This window comes from Dryobates pubescens, chromosome 3 (assembly GCF_014839835.1).
Source record: "Dryobates pubescens isolate bDryPub1 chromosome 3, bDryPub1.pri, whole genome shotgun sequence".
NCBI classification, from domain to species: Eukaryota; Metazoa; Chordata; class Aves; order Piciformes; family Picidae; genus Dryobates; species Dryobates pubescens.
The window spans coordinates 10096568-10114250 of record NC_071614.1 but is presented as its reverse complement, the minus strand read 5'-3'; the positions used below and the strand labels follow the sequence as shown (position 1 = coordinate 10114250).

The window sequence follows — 17683 nt, the reverse complement described above, 5'->3', positions numbered from 1 at the left end:
AAGCACTGCCTGAGTCACTCATTCAAAAAGATGAGGCTAATGTCTCAGCAAGCAAACACAATCCCCCAAATAATGACCTTCTCATTGCAGTATTTGATATTTCTAGGGATAGCTTGGCAACAGTTATTTCATTAGCAGGAACATTCCTAACCACAGAGTATGTTCCCATCTTCATGCAATGCAAAATGAAGGTTAGAATGTGAGGGTAAATGATCTGAGTAATACTCAGGCAGGGTGGTGAAAATAAAATATAATCAAATAGATTTATAAAGTTCATCCAGCAGGTCAGGGTTATTGATATGTTTACAGCAGAGGCTATGAGAAGATCCAGCACACAAGACCAATGGAATCTTAAGATGTAGGTACCCAGAAAGTTATAACAGTGAGGAAAAAAGTCCCAAAGCAATACAAACAAACTAAACTAAAAAAGAAAAAAACAACCAAACCAACCAAACAGCACCCCCCAAATAAACAACAAAAATACCACCAAAAAGAACCCAAGCAACCAAAAGAACAGAACCCCAGCCACCCAAAAGAACAGAACCCCAGCCACCCAAAAGAGCCCAGCCCCAGCCACCCAAAAGAGCCCAGCCCCAGCCACCCAAAGAACCCAGCCCCCAGCCACCCAAAGAACCCAGCCCCCAGCCACCCAAAGAGCCCAACCCCAGCCACCCAAAGAGCCCAACCCCAGCCACCCAAAGAGCCCGGCCCCAGCCACCCAAAAGAGACCGGCCCCAGCCACCCAAAAGAGCCCAACCCCAGCCACCCAAAGAACCCAGCCCCCAGCCACCCAAAGAGCCCAACCCCAGCCACCCAAAGAGCCCAACCCCAGCCACCCAAAGAGCCCGGCCCGAGCCACCCAAAGAGCCCAACCCCAGCCACCCAAAAGAGCCCAACCCCAGCCACCCAAAGAGCCCGGCCCCAGCCACCCAAAAGAGCCCGGCCCCAGCCACCCAAAAGAGCCCAACCCCAGCCACCCAAAGAACCCAGCCCCCAGCCACCCAAAGAGCCCAACCCCAGCCACCCAAAGAGCCCAACCCCAGCCACCCAAAGAGCCCAACCCCAGCCACCCAAAGAACCCAGCCCCCAGCCACCCAAAGAGCCCAACCCCAGCCACCCAAAGAACCCAGCCCCCAGCCACCCAAAGAGCCCAACCCCAGCCACCCAAAGAGCCCGGCCCCAGCCACCCAAAGAACCCAGCCCCCAGCCACCCAAAGAGCCCAACCCCAGCCACCCAAAGAGCCCGGCCCCAGCCACCCAAAGAGCCCGGCCCCAGCCACCCAAAGAGCCCGGCCCCAGCCACCCAAAGAGCCCAACCCCAGCCACCCAAAAGAGCCTAACCCCAGCCACCCAAAAGAGCCCAACCCCAGCCACCCAAAGAGCCCAACCCCAGCCACCCAAAGAGCCCAACCCCAGTCACCCAAAGAGCCCACCCCCCAAATGAACAACAAAAACATACTCCCCAAAAAACCACAAGAAGAAAAACCACAAAAAAACCAAACCAAAGCAAACCCACACAAAACCCCCAAACAACAACAACAAAACTCCCCCAAACAAACAAACAAAAACCACCAAAAAGGAAAGAAACAAACCCCAACCACACCAAAGAAAACTCCAAAGATTCATTCATGTTACTTTTATCAATGACACTGGGAGGCTGGAATGAAGCCACCCTACCCTTTCTACAAAGGAGCAGCTTCTGCTTAGGATTTAGATCCTGCACACCTGAGAAGAAACCATTCTGGTTTCATTTTTAATGCTATTATCACCTTTCAGAGAGATGTTAGTGTTGGCTCTTTCTGCATAAACATGTAATACAGCCATGACAGAAAGCCAGCTCTTAATGCCTGCACACAGTTGTTAAGGAGCAGCAGCGTTGGAACACAGAACCCTCCTCAGAAGAGGAAAATCGCTTTGAATAACAGCAACAATCAGTGCAACAGAAACTCTTGTGCTGAAGGGATCCAAGGGTAAGATGAAAATGCAGGTTCAAGACAGCTGATGTGTTAGAATAGAATAGAGCAGAGCAGAGCAGAGCAGGTTGGAAGCAACCTTCAAGAGCACTGCATCCAACCTATCATCCAACAGCACCTAATCAACTAAACCATGCAACCAAGCACCCTATCAAGTCTCCTCCTAAACACCTCCAGTGATGGTGACTCCACCACCTCCCCAGGCAGCCCATTCCAATAGGCAATCACTCTCTCTGTGAAGAATTTCTTCCTAACCTCCAGCCTAAACCTTCCCTGGTGCAGCTTGAGACTGTGTCCTCTTGTTCTGGTGCTGCTTGCCTGGGAGAAGAGACCAACTTCTGCCTGTCTACAGCCTCCCTTCAGGTAGCTGTAGAGAGCCACAAGGTCACCCCTGAGTCTCCTCTTCTCCAGGCTAAGCAACCCCAGCTCCCTCAGTCTCTCCTCATAGGGCTGTGTTCCAAGCCCCTCACCAACTTTGTTGCCCTTCTCTGGACACCTTCCAGCAACTCAACATCTTTCCTAAATTGAGAGCCCAGAACTGGACACAGGACTCAAGGTTTGGCTTAACCAGTGCTGAGTACAGGGGCAGAATGACTCCCCTGCTCCTGCTGGCCACACTGTTCCTGATACAGGCCAGTCCCAATTCTCTCAGCCTGTCTTTACAAGAGAGGTACTGTAGCCCTTGGACCATCTTTGTGGCCTCTTCTGAATCTGCTTTCACAGTTCCAAGGGCTTTTTTGTGCTGGGGGCTCCAGAGCTGGACCCCCGCCTCCACATGCTGCCAGGCATGAAGCCCAGGACATGGTTGCCTCCTGGGCTGCAAGCACATGTTGCTGGCTCATGTTGAGCTTCTTATCACCCAGAACCCCCAAGTCCTTCTCCTCAGGACAGCTCTCTATTCATTCTCTACCCAGCCTGGCCTTGTGTTTGGAAAATATCTGTGCTTAGGAAAATAGCTGAACCGTTAAAAATATTGTTGGAACCAGGATCCCCGTGGAGCTTGGAGCATTCCCTGCTATTCTGCTGCATACCTGGCTTGGGTGGTTCTGTGCTTCTGAGTCACCTTGTGCACTGCCTTCTACCCAGAGCTGCTCATTCAATCATTCCCTGATGGTTTAGGGGAAGAGTGCACCACAGAAAGTTAATATTGACGCAGAACATTTCCCTCTGCCAGTTGCTGATGACTTGTGGATGCAAGGTTGATGTGCAATAATATTTCTCCATTCTAACAGGCCAGTGGCAGTTTTACCCCATGAGGCCTCCCTCTGAAAATAGATTTTGGAGAGCAGTCTCATGCTTTTTTAGGACACTATGACACTTCAGCACTCACCCTGACAAAGAAAAGGCAAAAGCTCTTCCTGGTCAGTGCCTTCTGCTCACCATGTTCTGCACAGAGCTTTGCTCCTGCAGCACTCTGCTAAGCCATGGCTTGCAGAAATGAGATTACTACTTGCAGGGCACTTGTTGGGAAATTTTCAAGAGCTTGGCATTCCAAGTTCTTGAACCTTACATAAAATGTGTGCAAAACCAAATTAAACCCAACCAGATAGAATCCTCCCTCTTTCCCCTGGGCAGAGGAGGTGAGAGGAGCAAGAAGAGAACCAAGAAAAATGAACTCAGGGCTCTGCAGAGAGGGACCTCAACTGACTGGACAGATGGGCAGAGACCAACAGGACAGCATTCAACAAGTCCAAGTGCCAGGTGCTGCACTTTGGCCACAACAACCCCATGCAGTGCTACAGGCTGGGGACAGAGTGGCTGAGAGCAGCCAGGCAGAAAGGGACCTGGGGGTGCTGATTGACAGCCAGCTGAACATGAGCCAGCAGTGTGCCCAAGTGGCCAAGAAGGCCAATGGCATCCCAGCCTGAAGCAAGAATAGTGTGGCCAGCAGGAGAAGGGAAGTCATTGTGCCCTGTGCCCTGCACTGGTTAGGCCACACCTTGAGTCCTGTGTCCAGTTCTGGGCCCCTCAGCTTAAGAAAGACATTGAGAGACTTGAAGGTGTCCAGAGAAGGGCAACAAAGCTGGGGAGGGGTCTGGAGCACAGCCCTGTGAGGAGAGGCTGAGGGAGCTGGGGTTGTTTAGCCTGGAGAAGAGGAGTCTCAGGGGAGACCTTATTGCTCTCTACAACTACCTGAAGGGAGAGGTTGTGGCCAAGAGGGGATTGGTCTCTTCTCCCAGGCAAGCAGCACCAGAACAAGAGGACACAGTCTCAAGCTGCACCAGGGGAGGTTTGGGCTGGAGGTGAGGAGAAAGTTCTTCACCGAGCGAGTTGTTGGCCATTGGAATGTGCTGCCCAGGGAGGTGGTGGAGTCACCATCACTGGAGGTGTTCAAGAGGGGATTGGATGTGGCACTCGGTGCCATGGTTTATTCATGAGGTCTGTGGTGACAGGCTGGACTAGATGATCTTTGAGGTCTCTTCCAGCCTTGGTGATTCTGTGATCAGCTAGTTAAGCACAGGTGGAAATTAGATTTTACAAAACATCAAACCACAATAAAATAAATTAAGCTCCCTGAAAAGCAAGCCAGAACTTACTTCCTGATTCACTTATTTACTAGGGAAAGAAAATTAAGTGCTCATGTAAACACTCTGTCCTCTCTGTTCAGCCATCCTGACTTTGGAGCTGCTGGAGAAGCAACCTCCTTTTTGCCAACCTAGTGGCTAAGCCTGTGGTCTCTTGCTACAGAAGTGGTTAGAAAGCTTGCTGTACTTGGTATGAGCTTTTGTTTTCTTTTCCTGCGATGTTTGTTATGTTTGGAGTGTATAAAGGCCTTTCAGACCCTCAGCCACTATGGTCAACTGCTTGGTGGATCAGGAAAGGGAGCAGTGTACCTGAAATGTGTGGCTGGCAGCTCTGATAAACAGTCTGGAACACTGGCCTTAAACATCTGTCTTAAGAAAGCAAGCAGTGGTTCTGTGGCTGAAAATCATTCCATTCTCTATAAACCTTTAAATCTCTCTGAGTCTTGATGCTTCCTCTGTTCACTGTGAGAGGAAACTACCCTAATTTCCCATTTCTCACCACTTTACTGCCAGTTTTTGCTTTCATTGCCTGCACTACACTTGGCTCCCTGCTGGTGAAAGGCTGCACCTATGGATGGCTTACATCCTGCTGATCTCAGCGTTGCCTCCTGCCACTGCTCCCCTGACTGCTCCTCTCACAAAGACAGCACTTTCACTGGAGAGGAGTGGAGCACAAGGTGGGCAGGGGAGACTTCAGCATCATTGCTGAACTATCCACTATTTTACTCTCATTGTAGGCTGTTTCAGAGCTTTAAGTTGCTCATTTGCAGCACAACCTCTCCAACACTACTCCAGCATCACCCGTGACTTCTGACACCTGTGTGTGACTCTGAGAGCCTTTCTGACTCTGGATAGACAATAATTAAAACACAAAACCACAAGAAAATTGCTGAACAGATCCTCCAGAGAACTGTGAGTGAAGAAGGGCTAGGGATATGTGAACTGGAAAATGAGTTCTCACAGGACTGGTTTTTCTTCATGGTTTTTAAGCTTGCAGTAACAGATGCACAAACAGGATGCAACTCCTGTACTCAAGCTATCCTGGTACAAACAGCTAGAAGGAGAGACTCAAAGGTTGTCTTCAGTTTGTTTAGTAACATAAGCAATTTTCCAGAACTGCCTAAACTGAAGTTTCCTTTGCAAATTGCTTAAAAAGAAAGTTATGCAGAAAAGCCAGGAAGCAGGAACAGTACTTGGGGAAATGCAGGAAGCATGGAAATTACTAAGGGGAACACAGATTACAGACAAACAAACATGCTGAGGGAGGCTTCAAATGTCTGTACCACTGAAGGGAGACACTTTTCAGACAGCTCAAGTGCCAGATGACTGTGACTGGGGCTGTCTGGGAGAATTACACTTAATTTTTCAAGGCTTTTTACTGCAAAATTTCTTAGGCTCTATTAGACATGCTGTTCCCTTTGTAATTATTACACTCACTTCCACCACTAATAATGTGCATAAATCCCCTGTTTGTCATGTTCATAAAGCACTTAATAAAACCTGCTCTGGAAGAAAGAAATCACACTGCTCCAGCAGCTTGGAGATCTCTGCACCAACTTGGAGAGAGAGAGGGTAAAAAACCCCAGCTATTCTTAGCATACAGACATCACTCCCAGCCTTCTGACATATCAGCAGTGGCTCAACCAGAGGTGATGTGAGAGTAAATGCATATGGCACCTGCCTGCAAAGGTATTTGAATCAACACAGATGTGTCCTGACAGCTACTTGAAACAAATACTTTCCAAGCTGAAATCCCAGTAGTGGCCAATCTGTCAATAGCCAACGTTGCTGTGTGTCTAGAAAGGCCTTCAGCTGCCACCAAAAAAGGGTGAAATTTGGGCTAGTCTGCATTAGGCACTCTGCACTGCATGACAGAACCCCAGACAAGGAGTGAAGAGGGTTTAAAGACTGCAGTGCAGAGTGGATGTGAATTTGTATTCAAATAAAACAGCCTCAGTTGGGATATGGGCAGAATGTGACTAAGTGGACAAGACACTGGCTTTGCATTTCATACAAAAGGTAAGCAATTGGAATTTCTGGAACTGCTCAAAGCCACAGGAGAAAGAAATATTGTAGTTCAGGATTTAAAACTATTCCTGAATGCCTTCAGTATTTAAAGCAGAAATTAGCTACCTCTCAGAATCACAGAATGGTAGGGGTTGGGAGTGACCTCTGGAGATCATCCAGTCCAACCTTCCTGCCAGAGCAGGATCATCTAGAGCAGGCTGCACAGCATGGTGTCCAGGCAGATTTGAATAACAAGAGAGGGAAACTAACATTGGTTAGGCCACACCTTGAGTACTGTGTCCAGTTCTGGGCTCCTCAGTTTAAGAAGGACATCGAGACACTTGAACGTGTCCAGAGAAGGGCAACAAGGCTGGGGAGAGGCCTTGAGCACAAGCCCTATGAGGAGAGCCTGAGGGAGCTGGGATTGTTTAGCCTGGAGAGGAGGAGGCTCAGGGGAGACCTTATTGCTCTCTACAACTACCTGAAGGGTGGCTGTAGCCAGGAAGGGGTTGGTCTCTTCTCTCTAGCAACCAGCACCAGAACAAGAGGACACAGTCTCAAGCTTCACCAGGGGAGGTTTGGGCTCGAGGTGAGGAGAAAGTTCTTCCCAGAGTCATTTGCCATTGGAATGGGCTGCCCAGGGAGGTGATGGAGTCCCCATCCCTGGAGGTGTTCAAGAGGGGATTGGATGTGGCACTCGGTGCCATGGTTTAGTCATGAGGCCTGTGGTGACAGGTTGGACTCGATGATCTTTGAGGCCTGTTCCAGCCTTGGTGATACTGTGTGTGACTCCACGACCTCGCTGGGCAGTCTGGTCCAGAGCCCACCCCCTTCAACATAAAGAAGTTCCTCTTCATGTTTCAATGGAACTTTCTGGGTTCTAGTTTGTGACAATTACTTCTCATAACTGGACACCACTGAAAAAAGCACTGACCCCATCCTCCTGACATCTTTAAGTATGGATAAGCATTGATAAGATCCTCCCTAGCCTCCTCTAGGCTGAAAACCCCAAAGCCCCTCAGCCTTTCTTCATAGAGAAAACAAAGTGAAGCCAAAGCTATATCTAAAACCAACTGATGATTCCTCACCTGATCTTCTTCTCCACCACCTTCTTCATCATACTTCAGGATGTTGTCCCTCACATCATCCTCTGGATCGATCAAGAGCTGCTTTGCCTGACGCTCCTTATCCCGGCGCTTCATCCACACCACGAACATCAACACCAGGACTGCATGGCAAAAAAAGGGAAGACACAAACCCACATCTTGATTCTGACACAAGGCCATGGGAAACTGGACAAATTTAACAGGAAGATTTTAATAATAATAAAAAACTGAAATAGAATAGAATTAACCAGGTTGGAAAAGACCTCAGAGACTGTCAAGTCCAACCTGTCACCCAACACCATCTGATCAACTAAACCATGGCATTGAGTGCCTCATCCAGTCTCTTCTTAAAGACTTCCAGTGATGGTGACTCCACCACCTCCCTGGGCAGCACATTCCAATGGCCAATCTCTCTTTCTGTGAAGAATTTCTTCGTCTCCAGGTGACTCCACCAGCTCCCTGGGCAGCCTGTTCCAAAGCCTGACCACTCTTTTCACACAGAAATTTTCCCTAATATCCAACCCAAATCTCCCCTGAATAGAATAGAATTAACCAGTTTGGAAAAGACCTTTGAGATTATAGAGTCCAACCTATCATCCAATACCATCTAATCAAGTGCCTCATCCAGTCTCTTCCTAAACATGTCCAGTGATGGTGACTCCATCACCTCCCTGGGCAGCACATTCCAATGGCCAATAACTCTTTCTATGAAGAACTTCTTCCTAACATCCAGCCTAATCCTCCCCTGGTACAGGTTGAGACTGTGTCCTCTTGTTCTGGTGCTGGTTGCCTGGGAAAAGAGACCAACCCCCACCTGGCTACAACCTCCCTTCAGGTAGTTGGAGAGAGCAAGAAGGTCTCCCCTGAGCCTCCTCTTCTCCAGGCTAAGCAACCCCAGCTCGCTCAGCCTCTCCTCATAGGGCTGGTGCTCCAAACCCCTCCCCAGCTTTGTTGCCCTTCTCTTTGACTTTGTGTTTGACTGCTCTGGGTGAAGTTTCGGGTTTGCTTCCATTAAAATAAACAAACAAACAAACAAAGTCACAGAAGGCAGGTTAAGCAACAGGTGTTTGAAAACTGAGCAACTACAGGCAATGTGATTGGGAAATCAATCACAGATTCAAGGTCACAAGTCACAAATCCATTCCACAGCTGCAAAATAAACTTGGCATGAGAAGCAAGAAAAACACCAAGCTTCACAGACTTCTGGTTTCAGAAGGGAATCTCTCCAAGAATGGCCAGGATTCTAAAAGACTATATTAGTTATTTTTTTATGCTATGCCCCAAGAATATGCAGCAATTCATGTAGCTTAAGTAATTCTGATGTTTGAACATCACCAGCCTAGGCTATTTTGGCATGCAGCTCAGCAGTCCATTAAGGAGAGACTGTACTGCTGCCTGAGTTTAGATTTCTGTTGAGAAGCAAGAGGAATCAAGGCTAAGGAAAAGGCAGTGGCATTCAGAGCTATATATTGTTGATCTTTAATCTCAGTAACTTCAACTTATACTGTTGGCTTACAAATTGAAGTTGTTGAAAAAGAGAATCAAATGAGACACCAAGCAGAATGCATGTAAATGAATTTCTGATAGGAGAGGCATGTGTCCAATTATAGCCAGCTTCATGGCTGGAAATTCTGATGTATTTAGTGTGTGAATATATATGAAGAAGAGATCATCCCAAGGGCTGGAGCATCTTCCCTATGAGGACAAACTGAGAGCTGGGGTTGTTCAGCCTGGAGAAAAGGCAGCTCCAGGGAGACCCTGAAGCAGCATTCCAGTATAGAATAGAATAGAATAAACCAGGTTGGAAGAGACCTTCAAAATCATCACGTCTAACCCATCAACCAATCCAACCCACCTAAACAACTAAACCATGGGCCCAAGCACTCCATCAAGTCTCCTCCTGAAGGGTGTTACAGAAGAGATGGAGAGGGACTTTTGACAAAGGCATGGAGTGACAGGACAAGAGGTAATGGCTTCAAGCTGAAAGAAGCTGGATTTAGCTGAGACATTATAAAGAAATTCTTCCCCATGAGGCTGGTGAGGCACTGGAACAGGTTGCCCAGAGAAGCTGTGGAGGCTTCAAGGCTGTCAGTGCTGAAAGCCAGGTTGAATGGGGCCTTGAGCAACCTGATCTAGTAGAAGATGTCTCTGCAGTAGGGTTGAAACTAGATAATCCTTATGATTCTACAGTTCTATGACTAGACAGTTTTACTACTGCTCTGTTAATCCAGATTCGAATCTTTTAAGGGTATCTTGTATCAAGGACACAATTCTACTGCACTTGTGCTCACCTCTAGGCTTAGCCAAGCTCAATTACTTTTTTTATTTGATTTTATTTTTAAATTACTCCTCTCCATCATTTTGTATTTTCTTGACTGGTACCCAGTATAATCTGAACAAGTTCATACCTTGCTTGTGTTCCACCACAATCAGAAATCAGTTAAGCACAGTGTGTAGGAGAGCTAGCATTTCATTTACTACACTGGACAGACACTTAGTCATGATGCTTAGTCATTTCCCTTATTGAAAGCACTTGACACACAGAGAAAAAAATCCTAGCCCAGCTCCCTGCAGTATTTACACAAACACATCTCTGTTCCTGCATGGCCTTGTATGAAGGGATGTGATGTATACTCGACAAACTCATCCAACAGCCTACTTACTTTCATCTGAAGCACAACATGAGTAACACCAGAGCACTCCACACAGGCTGCTACCTGCTGTGGGTAGCATCCAATCACACAGTACCAGCAGCACCAAACAGACTTGATGTCTGGAGGCTGCTCACATCTTCAACCTGGTCACTCACTGACCTAACCTAAGTGTATATGGACATAGGTGGAAGACAACTTTCATGAACCCACTATGGGGCCTGACTGCCATGTAAGTGCTGGCTATGATCTCAGACTCCTAATCCTTCCCCATCAGAAAGTGTCCATACTTGTAAAGACATTAAACTAAGTAGCAACAGTCACAGAATCCCGGTGTGGTAGGGGTTGGAAGTGACTTCTGGAGATCATCTAGTCCAACCCCCCTGCTAAAGAAGGGTCACCCACAGCAGGTACTCCAGAATTGTGGCCAGGTGGGTTTGGAATCTTTCCATAGGAGAAGACCACCTCTCAGCAGCCTGGTCCAGTGCTCTGTCTCCCTCAAAGTAAAGTTTTTCCTTATGTTTAACTGTAACTTCCTGTGTCTTAAGTCTGTGCTGGCTGCCTCTTGTCCTATCATTGGGCACCAGTGAAAAGAGTCTGTCCCCATCCTCCTTACCTCCACCCTTTAGATAGTCATAAGCTTTGAGAAGATCCCCTCTCAGGATGCTCTTCTTCAGGTTAAACAGCCCTAGGTCTCTCAATCTCTCCTTGAGAGAGAGCTGTTCCAGTCTCCTCCATCTTTATAGCCTCTGCTAGACCTGATTCTGAACTTGAGTCTTAAAATCATTTCCCCATCATCATCACAGAATCATTGTCAGGGTTGGAAGGGACCCAACCAGTTTCAACCCCCCTGCCATGGGCAGAGACACCTCACACTACAGCAGGTTGCTCACAGCCACATCCAGCCTGGCTGCAAAAACCTCCAGGGATGAGGCTTCCACCACCTCCCTGGGCAACCTGTGCCAGGCTCTCACCACCCTCCTGGGGAAGAATTTCCTCCTAACGTCTAATCTAAATCTCCCCTCCTCAAGCTTGGATCCATTTCCCCTAGTCCTATCACTACCAGACACATGGGCCAAAAGCATAAAATGGAACTTGCAGAACGAGAATCAAAGAGTTAGGATCAAGAGATCTATTTACTTACTGAGCAGGATGATGATGCAAAGCAGGATTGCAATGATGGCTCCGGTGCCCAGCCCTGCGCCGACAATCCGGTCCACGTCGGTGCAGTCTCCGTTTATGTCACACTGGCAAACCTTCACTTTCAGCACAGAAGTGCTGGATGCATGTGGGTTTCCAGAATCTGTAATTACTATGGGCACATCATAGATACCAGCCTCCAGGAACCTGATCCTTAAGGAGAGTTGGGCATGATCACCTGCATGTGAAAAGACATTTGTTAAGAAGTCAGGTACTGCTCATGTGGGTTTAAAACTGACTGGACTAAACTTGCTCTTTTCTAAGCTCTGCAGCAACTCATCATTGAGCCTACAACACAACACTCAGGGTAACAGGTTTCAATTACTGTGGACATCTTTTCATTCTTTAAAGTTCTTTGGAGAACTCATACCAAGGTGGTTTTCCGTTTGTAGAATTGTTTCAGTTGGCCGAGACATTAAAGATCATCAAGTCCAAGCTTCAATGTAACACCACTATGGCCATTAATCCATGTCCCAAAGTGCTGTGGCCACAGATTCTTTGAAAAGAATCACAGAGTACATGTAACTGGAAGAGGTCTTCAAGCTCATCCAGTCCAACCTTCAGCCCAGCACTGAAGGGTCAACACTAAACCATGGCCCTAAGTGCAAGCTCACACAGCTGCTTAAACATGTCAGGGTGACTTCACCAGCTCCCTGGGCAGCCTGTTCCAAAGCCTGACCACTCTTCTCACACAGAAATTTTCCTTAATATCCAACCCAAACCTCCCCTGAATAACACAGAATAGAGTTAACCAGGTTGGAAAAGACCTCAGAGATCATCAAGTCCAACCTATCATCCAACACCATCTTATCAACTCAACCATGGCACTAAAGGCCTCATCCAATCTCTTCCTAAACACCTCCAGGGATGGTGACTCCACCATCTCCCTGGGCAGCAGATTCCAATGGCAAATCTCTCTTTCTGTGAAGATTATCTTCTTAACATCCATCCTGAACCTCCCCTGGCACAGTTTGAGACTGTGTCCTCTTGTTCTGGTGCTGCTTGCCTGGGAGAAGAGACCAAACACCCCCCCCACCCCGGCTACAACCTCCCTTCAGGTAGCTGTAGAGAGCAATAAGGTCTCCCCTGAGCCTCCTCTTCTCCAGGCCAAGCAACCCCAGCTCCCTCAGCCTCTCCTCACAGGGCTGTGCTCCAAACCCCTCCACAGCTTTGTTGCCCTTCTCTGGACACTTTCCAGCAACTCAACATCTTTCCTAAATTGAGAAGCCCAGAACTGGACACAGGACTCAAGGTGTGGCCTAACCAGTGCTGAGTACAGGGCACAATGACCTCCCTGCTTCTGCTGGCCACAATGTTCCTGATACAGGCCAGGATGCCACTGGCCTTCTTTGCCACCTGGGCACACGGCTGGCTCATTTTCAGCCTACTGTCAACCAGCACCCCCAGGTCCCTTTCTGCCTGGCTGCTCTCCAGCCACTGCATGGGGTTGTTGTGGGCAATGTGCAGAACCCAGCACTTGGCCACAATAACCTGCTGTAACTTAGAGCCACCTCCTCTTGCTCTATCAGCTGATACTGTGGAGAAGGGAACAAGCCCCACCTCAGTGCAAACTCCTTTCAGGCAGTTGTAGAGAGCAGTGAGGTCTCCCTTCGTGTTAAGCACATTCCTGCACGTTGCAAGATGATATCTAAGTAAAATACAGCTTCTTTCTAATTATTAAGCTTTGCTGATGAAAATTTCTCTGATGTTAATTACCACTAATTCGAACAATGGTCCAGTTCCTCTTAATGCTGGCAGGGGTATCAGGCAGCTCAAAGGCAAAGGGGCCTGCATTTGGATCGATGTCAGGGTCGACAGCAGTGATGTTAATTGCATTAGGCTGCAGAGTTTCACAAGTTGTAGCTTCTTTTGGGTTCACTTGAGGAGCATTGTCATTGATGTCCAGCAGGTAGATCTGAAGTGTGCCAGTTCCACTCATTGGGGGAATTCCTGAAAGAACAGAAAATGCTGTCGAGTCTGTTTCCAGCTGTCCAGTTACTGCAATGAAGCTGTACTGACACTGGTCAATCTCCACCGACATTCATCCACTTCCACTTTGGGACTGTATCTTTACCAAGCCAATCTTACACTGTCATTGCTCCTGCTAACACACAGATTCTTATGTAGTCTGTTCTCAGGGAAGAAAAAACCAAAACTGCCCTACTCAGCAAAACTCAGCGAGAATCTGCAGATCTACAGCTCAGGGACTGACCAGCCAGCCACTTCCTCTCTGGAAATGATCCACATCAAAAGCTTCAAAGAAAATCGTGCAAAATTGGATCATTTATCCTCTGGAGAAGTTATCTGGTAGCTTTGAAGACTTATGCTCACCCTTTACCACAAGTGTGCTATTTAAATTCTTTCTAACACTGCCTTGCAGCACACTACCTTTAAACATTCACAACATTCTTGCTATGCACATCACATCTGTGATGCTTCTGCAAACTTTGCTGAAGTCACAGATTTGTGTGAACAAGTGGCACTGAATTGCTCACTACAATTAGCAATGGCTCTCATTCCACAAACTCCCCAGTAATGTTCTGGTTTTTCTTTTATTTTCCTTCTCCAGAATCACTGAATTGTTTCAGCTGGGAAAGACCTCTAAGATCAAGTCCAACCAACAACCCAACACCACCATGCCCACTAAACCATGTCCCAAAGTGCCAAGGCTACATGGTTTTTTAACACCTCCAAGGATGGTGACTTCACCACCTCCCTGCTCCTATCCCTGACCGCTCTTGCAGGGAAGAAATGTTTCCTAATATCCAACCTAAACCTCCCCCAGTGTTCTTTGAGGCCATTTCCTCTCATTCTATTACCCAATACTAGGGAGAGGAGACCAACATCCACCTCACTGCAACCTCCTTTCAGAGAGTTCTAGAAAGCAATGAGGTCTCTTCTTCTCCAGACAGGAGCCAAAAGGATAGATAGAGTGGACCTGGCTTCGTTATACTCTACATTCTATCTTTGTTGCACTCCATTCTAGCAAAATTCTATCCTTTCTTTTCTCTCTCCACAGTAAACAGTCCCAGGGTTTCAGTTTTCCCCTCTAATGTGAGAGCTTTCCTAACTGCACCTTTCCACCTTTCTGGTATCAGCACTGCAGCCTGAATCAAAGGACTCATTTCTGAGCAAAGACTGCCAGTTGTCATTACCACACAGAGTGAAAAGACACTTCTCCTCCTGAATGTGGAAAACCACCACACCTCTCCCCCAACACCTTACTACCCATAAGGTCCCACTCATGCTGGGCACTTACTCTGCCCACTGCTTTCCACGTAGCTGTTGACAGTTTCCTGTAAACCCAGCTAATGGAATGAATCCAGTGCCTTTCTCCAAACCCTTTCACTTTCAGCCCATTCTCCAAGCAGCTGGGAAATACACAAAGTCTGATCCTCATACAGAGCTCTGACTGGATCTGCTCTACACAGATCTTGTTTTCTGCCCCAGTAAAACCCAGGATCATTCAACCACACAAGAGAAAGCTCTCTGGAAACAGACAATGTTGATACATACCATTATCAGAAGCAAGAAAGGTTGCATTATACATATTGTTTTGCACATATATTGACTCTCTGTCCAACACAGCTGTAGTAGTTATCTGTCCATTAACAGGGTCAATTTTCAACCAGTTTGCAGGATCTGAGAGTTTGGAGTACCTGTGTATTTGATCACAAGATGTTATTTATGTGCCAACAGGAATACTGACAGCAAAGACAACATTAGCATTTCAATTTCTATCCTGAACACACCAAAGAACCCCCCAAAAACTTCCACTCTGTAAGCCTGGTTGCTACAGTTCTTGAAAGCAGCTATTAAAACCAGTCCTACATTTAGATTTTGGAAGTGTTCTGCCACGTGAGTTACCATGGAGCTGGAGTTAACCACACAATCACCACAAACATTCATGTTCAGACTCAACTGAAGTATTTCCTTAAGCATCCTTCTTGCTTTTTCTATCCCCACAGAACTGTTCAGACTGACTTTTATCAGGGCACTGAGAGCAGGAGAGAGGGAACACCACTGTTGGAGTAGCACATTATTCTAGCACTTCCAAGATGACTTTAAGTTCATTTTTCAGAGGCCCTGGTTTTACTGCATGCTTCTCATCTTACTTTGGTCTTTCAAAGCCATCTTTCTGTCTGATAAATTTGTCCTTTGACATTAATCAAGTGCAAGCTATCTTAAGTCATTAAAAATGCATAGATCCTTAAGTCCTCATGCTCTCATGCCTCTGATGGATAAGGCCAGGGATGCACAAAACAACAGCAACAGCTAACCAGATTTAAGAGGAAAATAAAATTCTAAGAGCCCTGATTCTGGAAGGAAAGACAGCAAGTAAGCACTGGGGTTTTCTCCACATGAGTTCAAATAGCTGTAGGAAGCTGAGTCTTGGCCCAAGGCTAGTCACTGTGCCTTAGCTTTACAGCTTAGAACTGGTTGGCTGGGCAGGATCTCTGAGATCATTGAGTCCAACCATTATTTAATTCCACCAAAGCTGGTTCCAAAGCATGAACCTGAGCACATCCCTGCCTCTCTGAGACACCTCCAGGGATGGGGATTCATCCACCTCACTAGGCAGCCCGTTCCAGTGTTTGACAACCCTTTCAGTCAAGATGTTTCTTCTAATACCCAACTTAAACCTCCCCTGGGCACAACCTGAGGCCATTTCCTCTTGTCCTGTCACTTGTTATCCAGGAGAAGAGGCTGTGTGTGCTGCGATCTCTTCACATGCAGCCTCTTTGCTCCCCACCCCGTTCCAGGACATAGCTGCTGCATCACAGTTGTTAACTCAACAGCAAGATGTTCACACAGACCTTAGAGAGGTTTGCTGCATGTAACGGTCCGGGTCCTGAGCAGTGAAAGTCGTCAACACGCTACCAGCATGCAGCCCTTCCTCTTGACGCACAAGCTTGGGGTTTGGGACAAAATAGGGACTCTCATTCACATCAATGACTGTGATGGACACAGTTGCTGTTGACTGAGGAGGATGCTGGATCCCCTTAGCCAAAGGCACTTGATTTTCCGCAGCTACAGTCAGTACAAACATCCTGTTGGTCTCGAAGTCAATAGGCTGGGAAAAGCAAAGAGCAGGAAGTGTTAACATTTACTCTGAATAGCAATGGGCACACCAGAGGTGGGTTTTTTTTAACATTAAAGCACATTTTTAAACATCACTTGTACTGCTTTCCTCAAAAGTAAGCACAGAGCCTAAAGAGAATAAATGTAACACCTCCAAGTGAGACTGGGCTGGACTTTTGCTTAGCAGCAGCAGTTCTGAAGCCAAGACAGCTAGAAACCTTGTCACTTACTCTGGTATTGCCATTAGAGGCAACTGAGGAAACAAGCAGATCACTAGAAAATGATGTAGAAACTCCCATCTTCATGCCATGCACTCATGTGAGCAGGTGTACCTCCTGAGGAGCTCTGTAAACCCTGCCCCTCTCCTCTTAGGGGGAGGAAGGTTTTCTTCAAACAAGATCATGACCATACCTAGCCCCACAGATCAGAGATTCCCATGCCCTTCATGTTTCACTAGAAAGGCTCTTTGTAATGTCAGCTAATCCTATTCCTGATATACCTACAGCTCCCACCTTCACAGTCAGACAGCCTTCAGTTTGTGAACTTCCTCACTCAGCCAGAAGCCCAATTTCAGGAGTAAAACCAGTTTGAGGCTAGTTCCTCTGCTGTGCTGCACAGGGGTGAGGCATTCCCTAAGACTGACTTGCTTTAGTACTATGCAGTACCTGCACTGACTCCAGACTTGAAGGAACCCTGTGCTCATAGGGACTCTTGGCACATGACAGTATGAAGTCAGTGACAAGAGACAATCCAATCTTCATTATGGGTTGACAGATCAACTCATTGCACTGCCAATAAAAGCTGTAGGCAGCCTTCCAACTCTTCCCATGTCTGGGTGCTTAGAGGAGAGCTACAAAGCACAGACACTCACGCAATTCTTGCTGGAAGCCTGCAGCAGAACAATTGGTACCTCTGGGGAAGTGGAGTTATGAAACAGAGACAGTTCTTAAAAAGCCCCCAGTGTGAACTGCCACTACAGCTGTACAAAAATGGGATCTTTTTGTCACCTAGATAATGAGGATTAACAATAAAAAGTAAAAATGAGGAAAAGCATAAAGAAAAGGGGGGGAAAAAAAGGGAATGTTTTAATTTCCAAAAGGGAATACTGGCATCTCACACTTGACTTTTCAAGTGGATCA

The 17683-nt window shown here is 47.1% G+C and overlaps 1 protein-coding gene across 2 annotated transcripts in view; it reads right to left on the bottom strand.

Moving 5' to 3' along the window:
• CDH2 (cadherin 2) overlaps window positions 1-17683 on the bottom strand; it is a 150616-nt gene that overhangs the window by 16716 nt on the left and 116217 nt on the right. For both annotated transcript variants that reach the window (XM_054179650.1, XM_054179651.1), the window contains exons 10-14: window positions 16280-16536; window positions 14979-15121; window positions 13179-13412; window positions 11407-11640; window positions 7594-7733 (exon numbers count right to left, since the gene is read on the bottom strand). In XM_054179650.1, coding sequence (XP_054035625.1) covers window positions 7594-7733; window positions 11407-11640; window positions 13179-13412; window positions 14979-15121; window positions 16280-16536 — 1008 coding nt within the window. The remainder of the gene's footprint in view (window positions 1-7593; window positions 7734-11406; window positions 11641-13178; window positions 13413-14978; window positions 15122-16279; window positions 16537-17683) is intronic.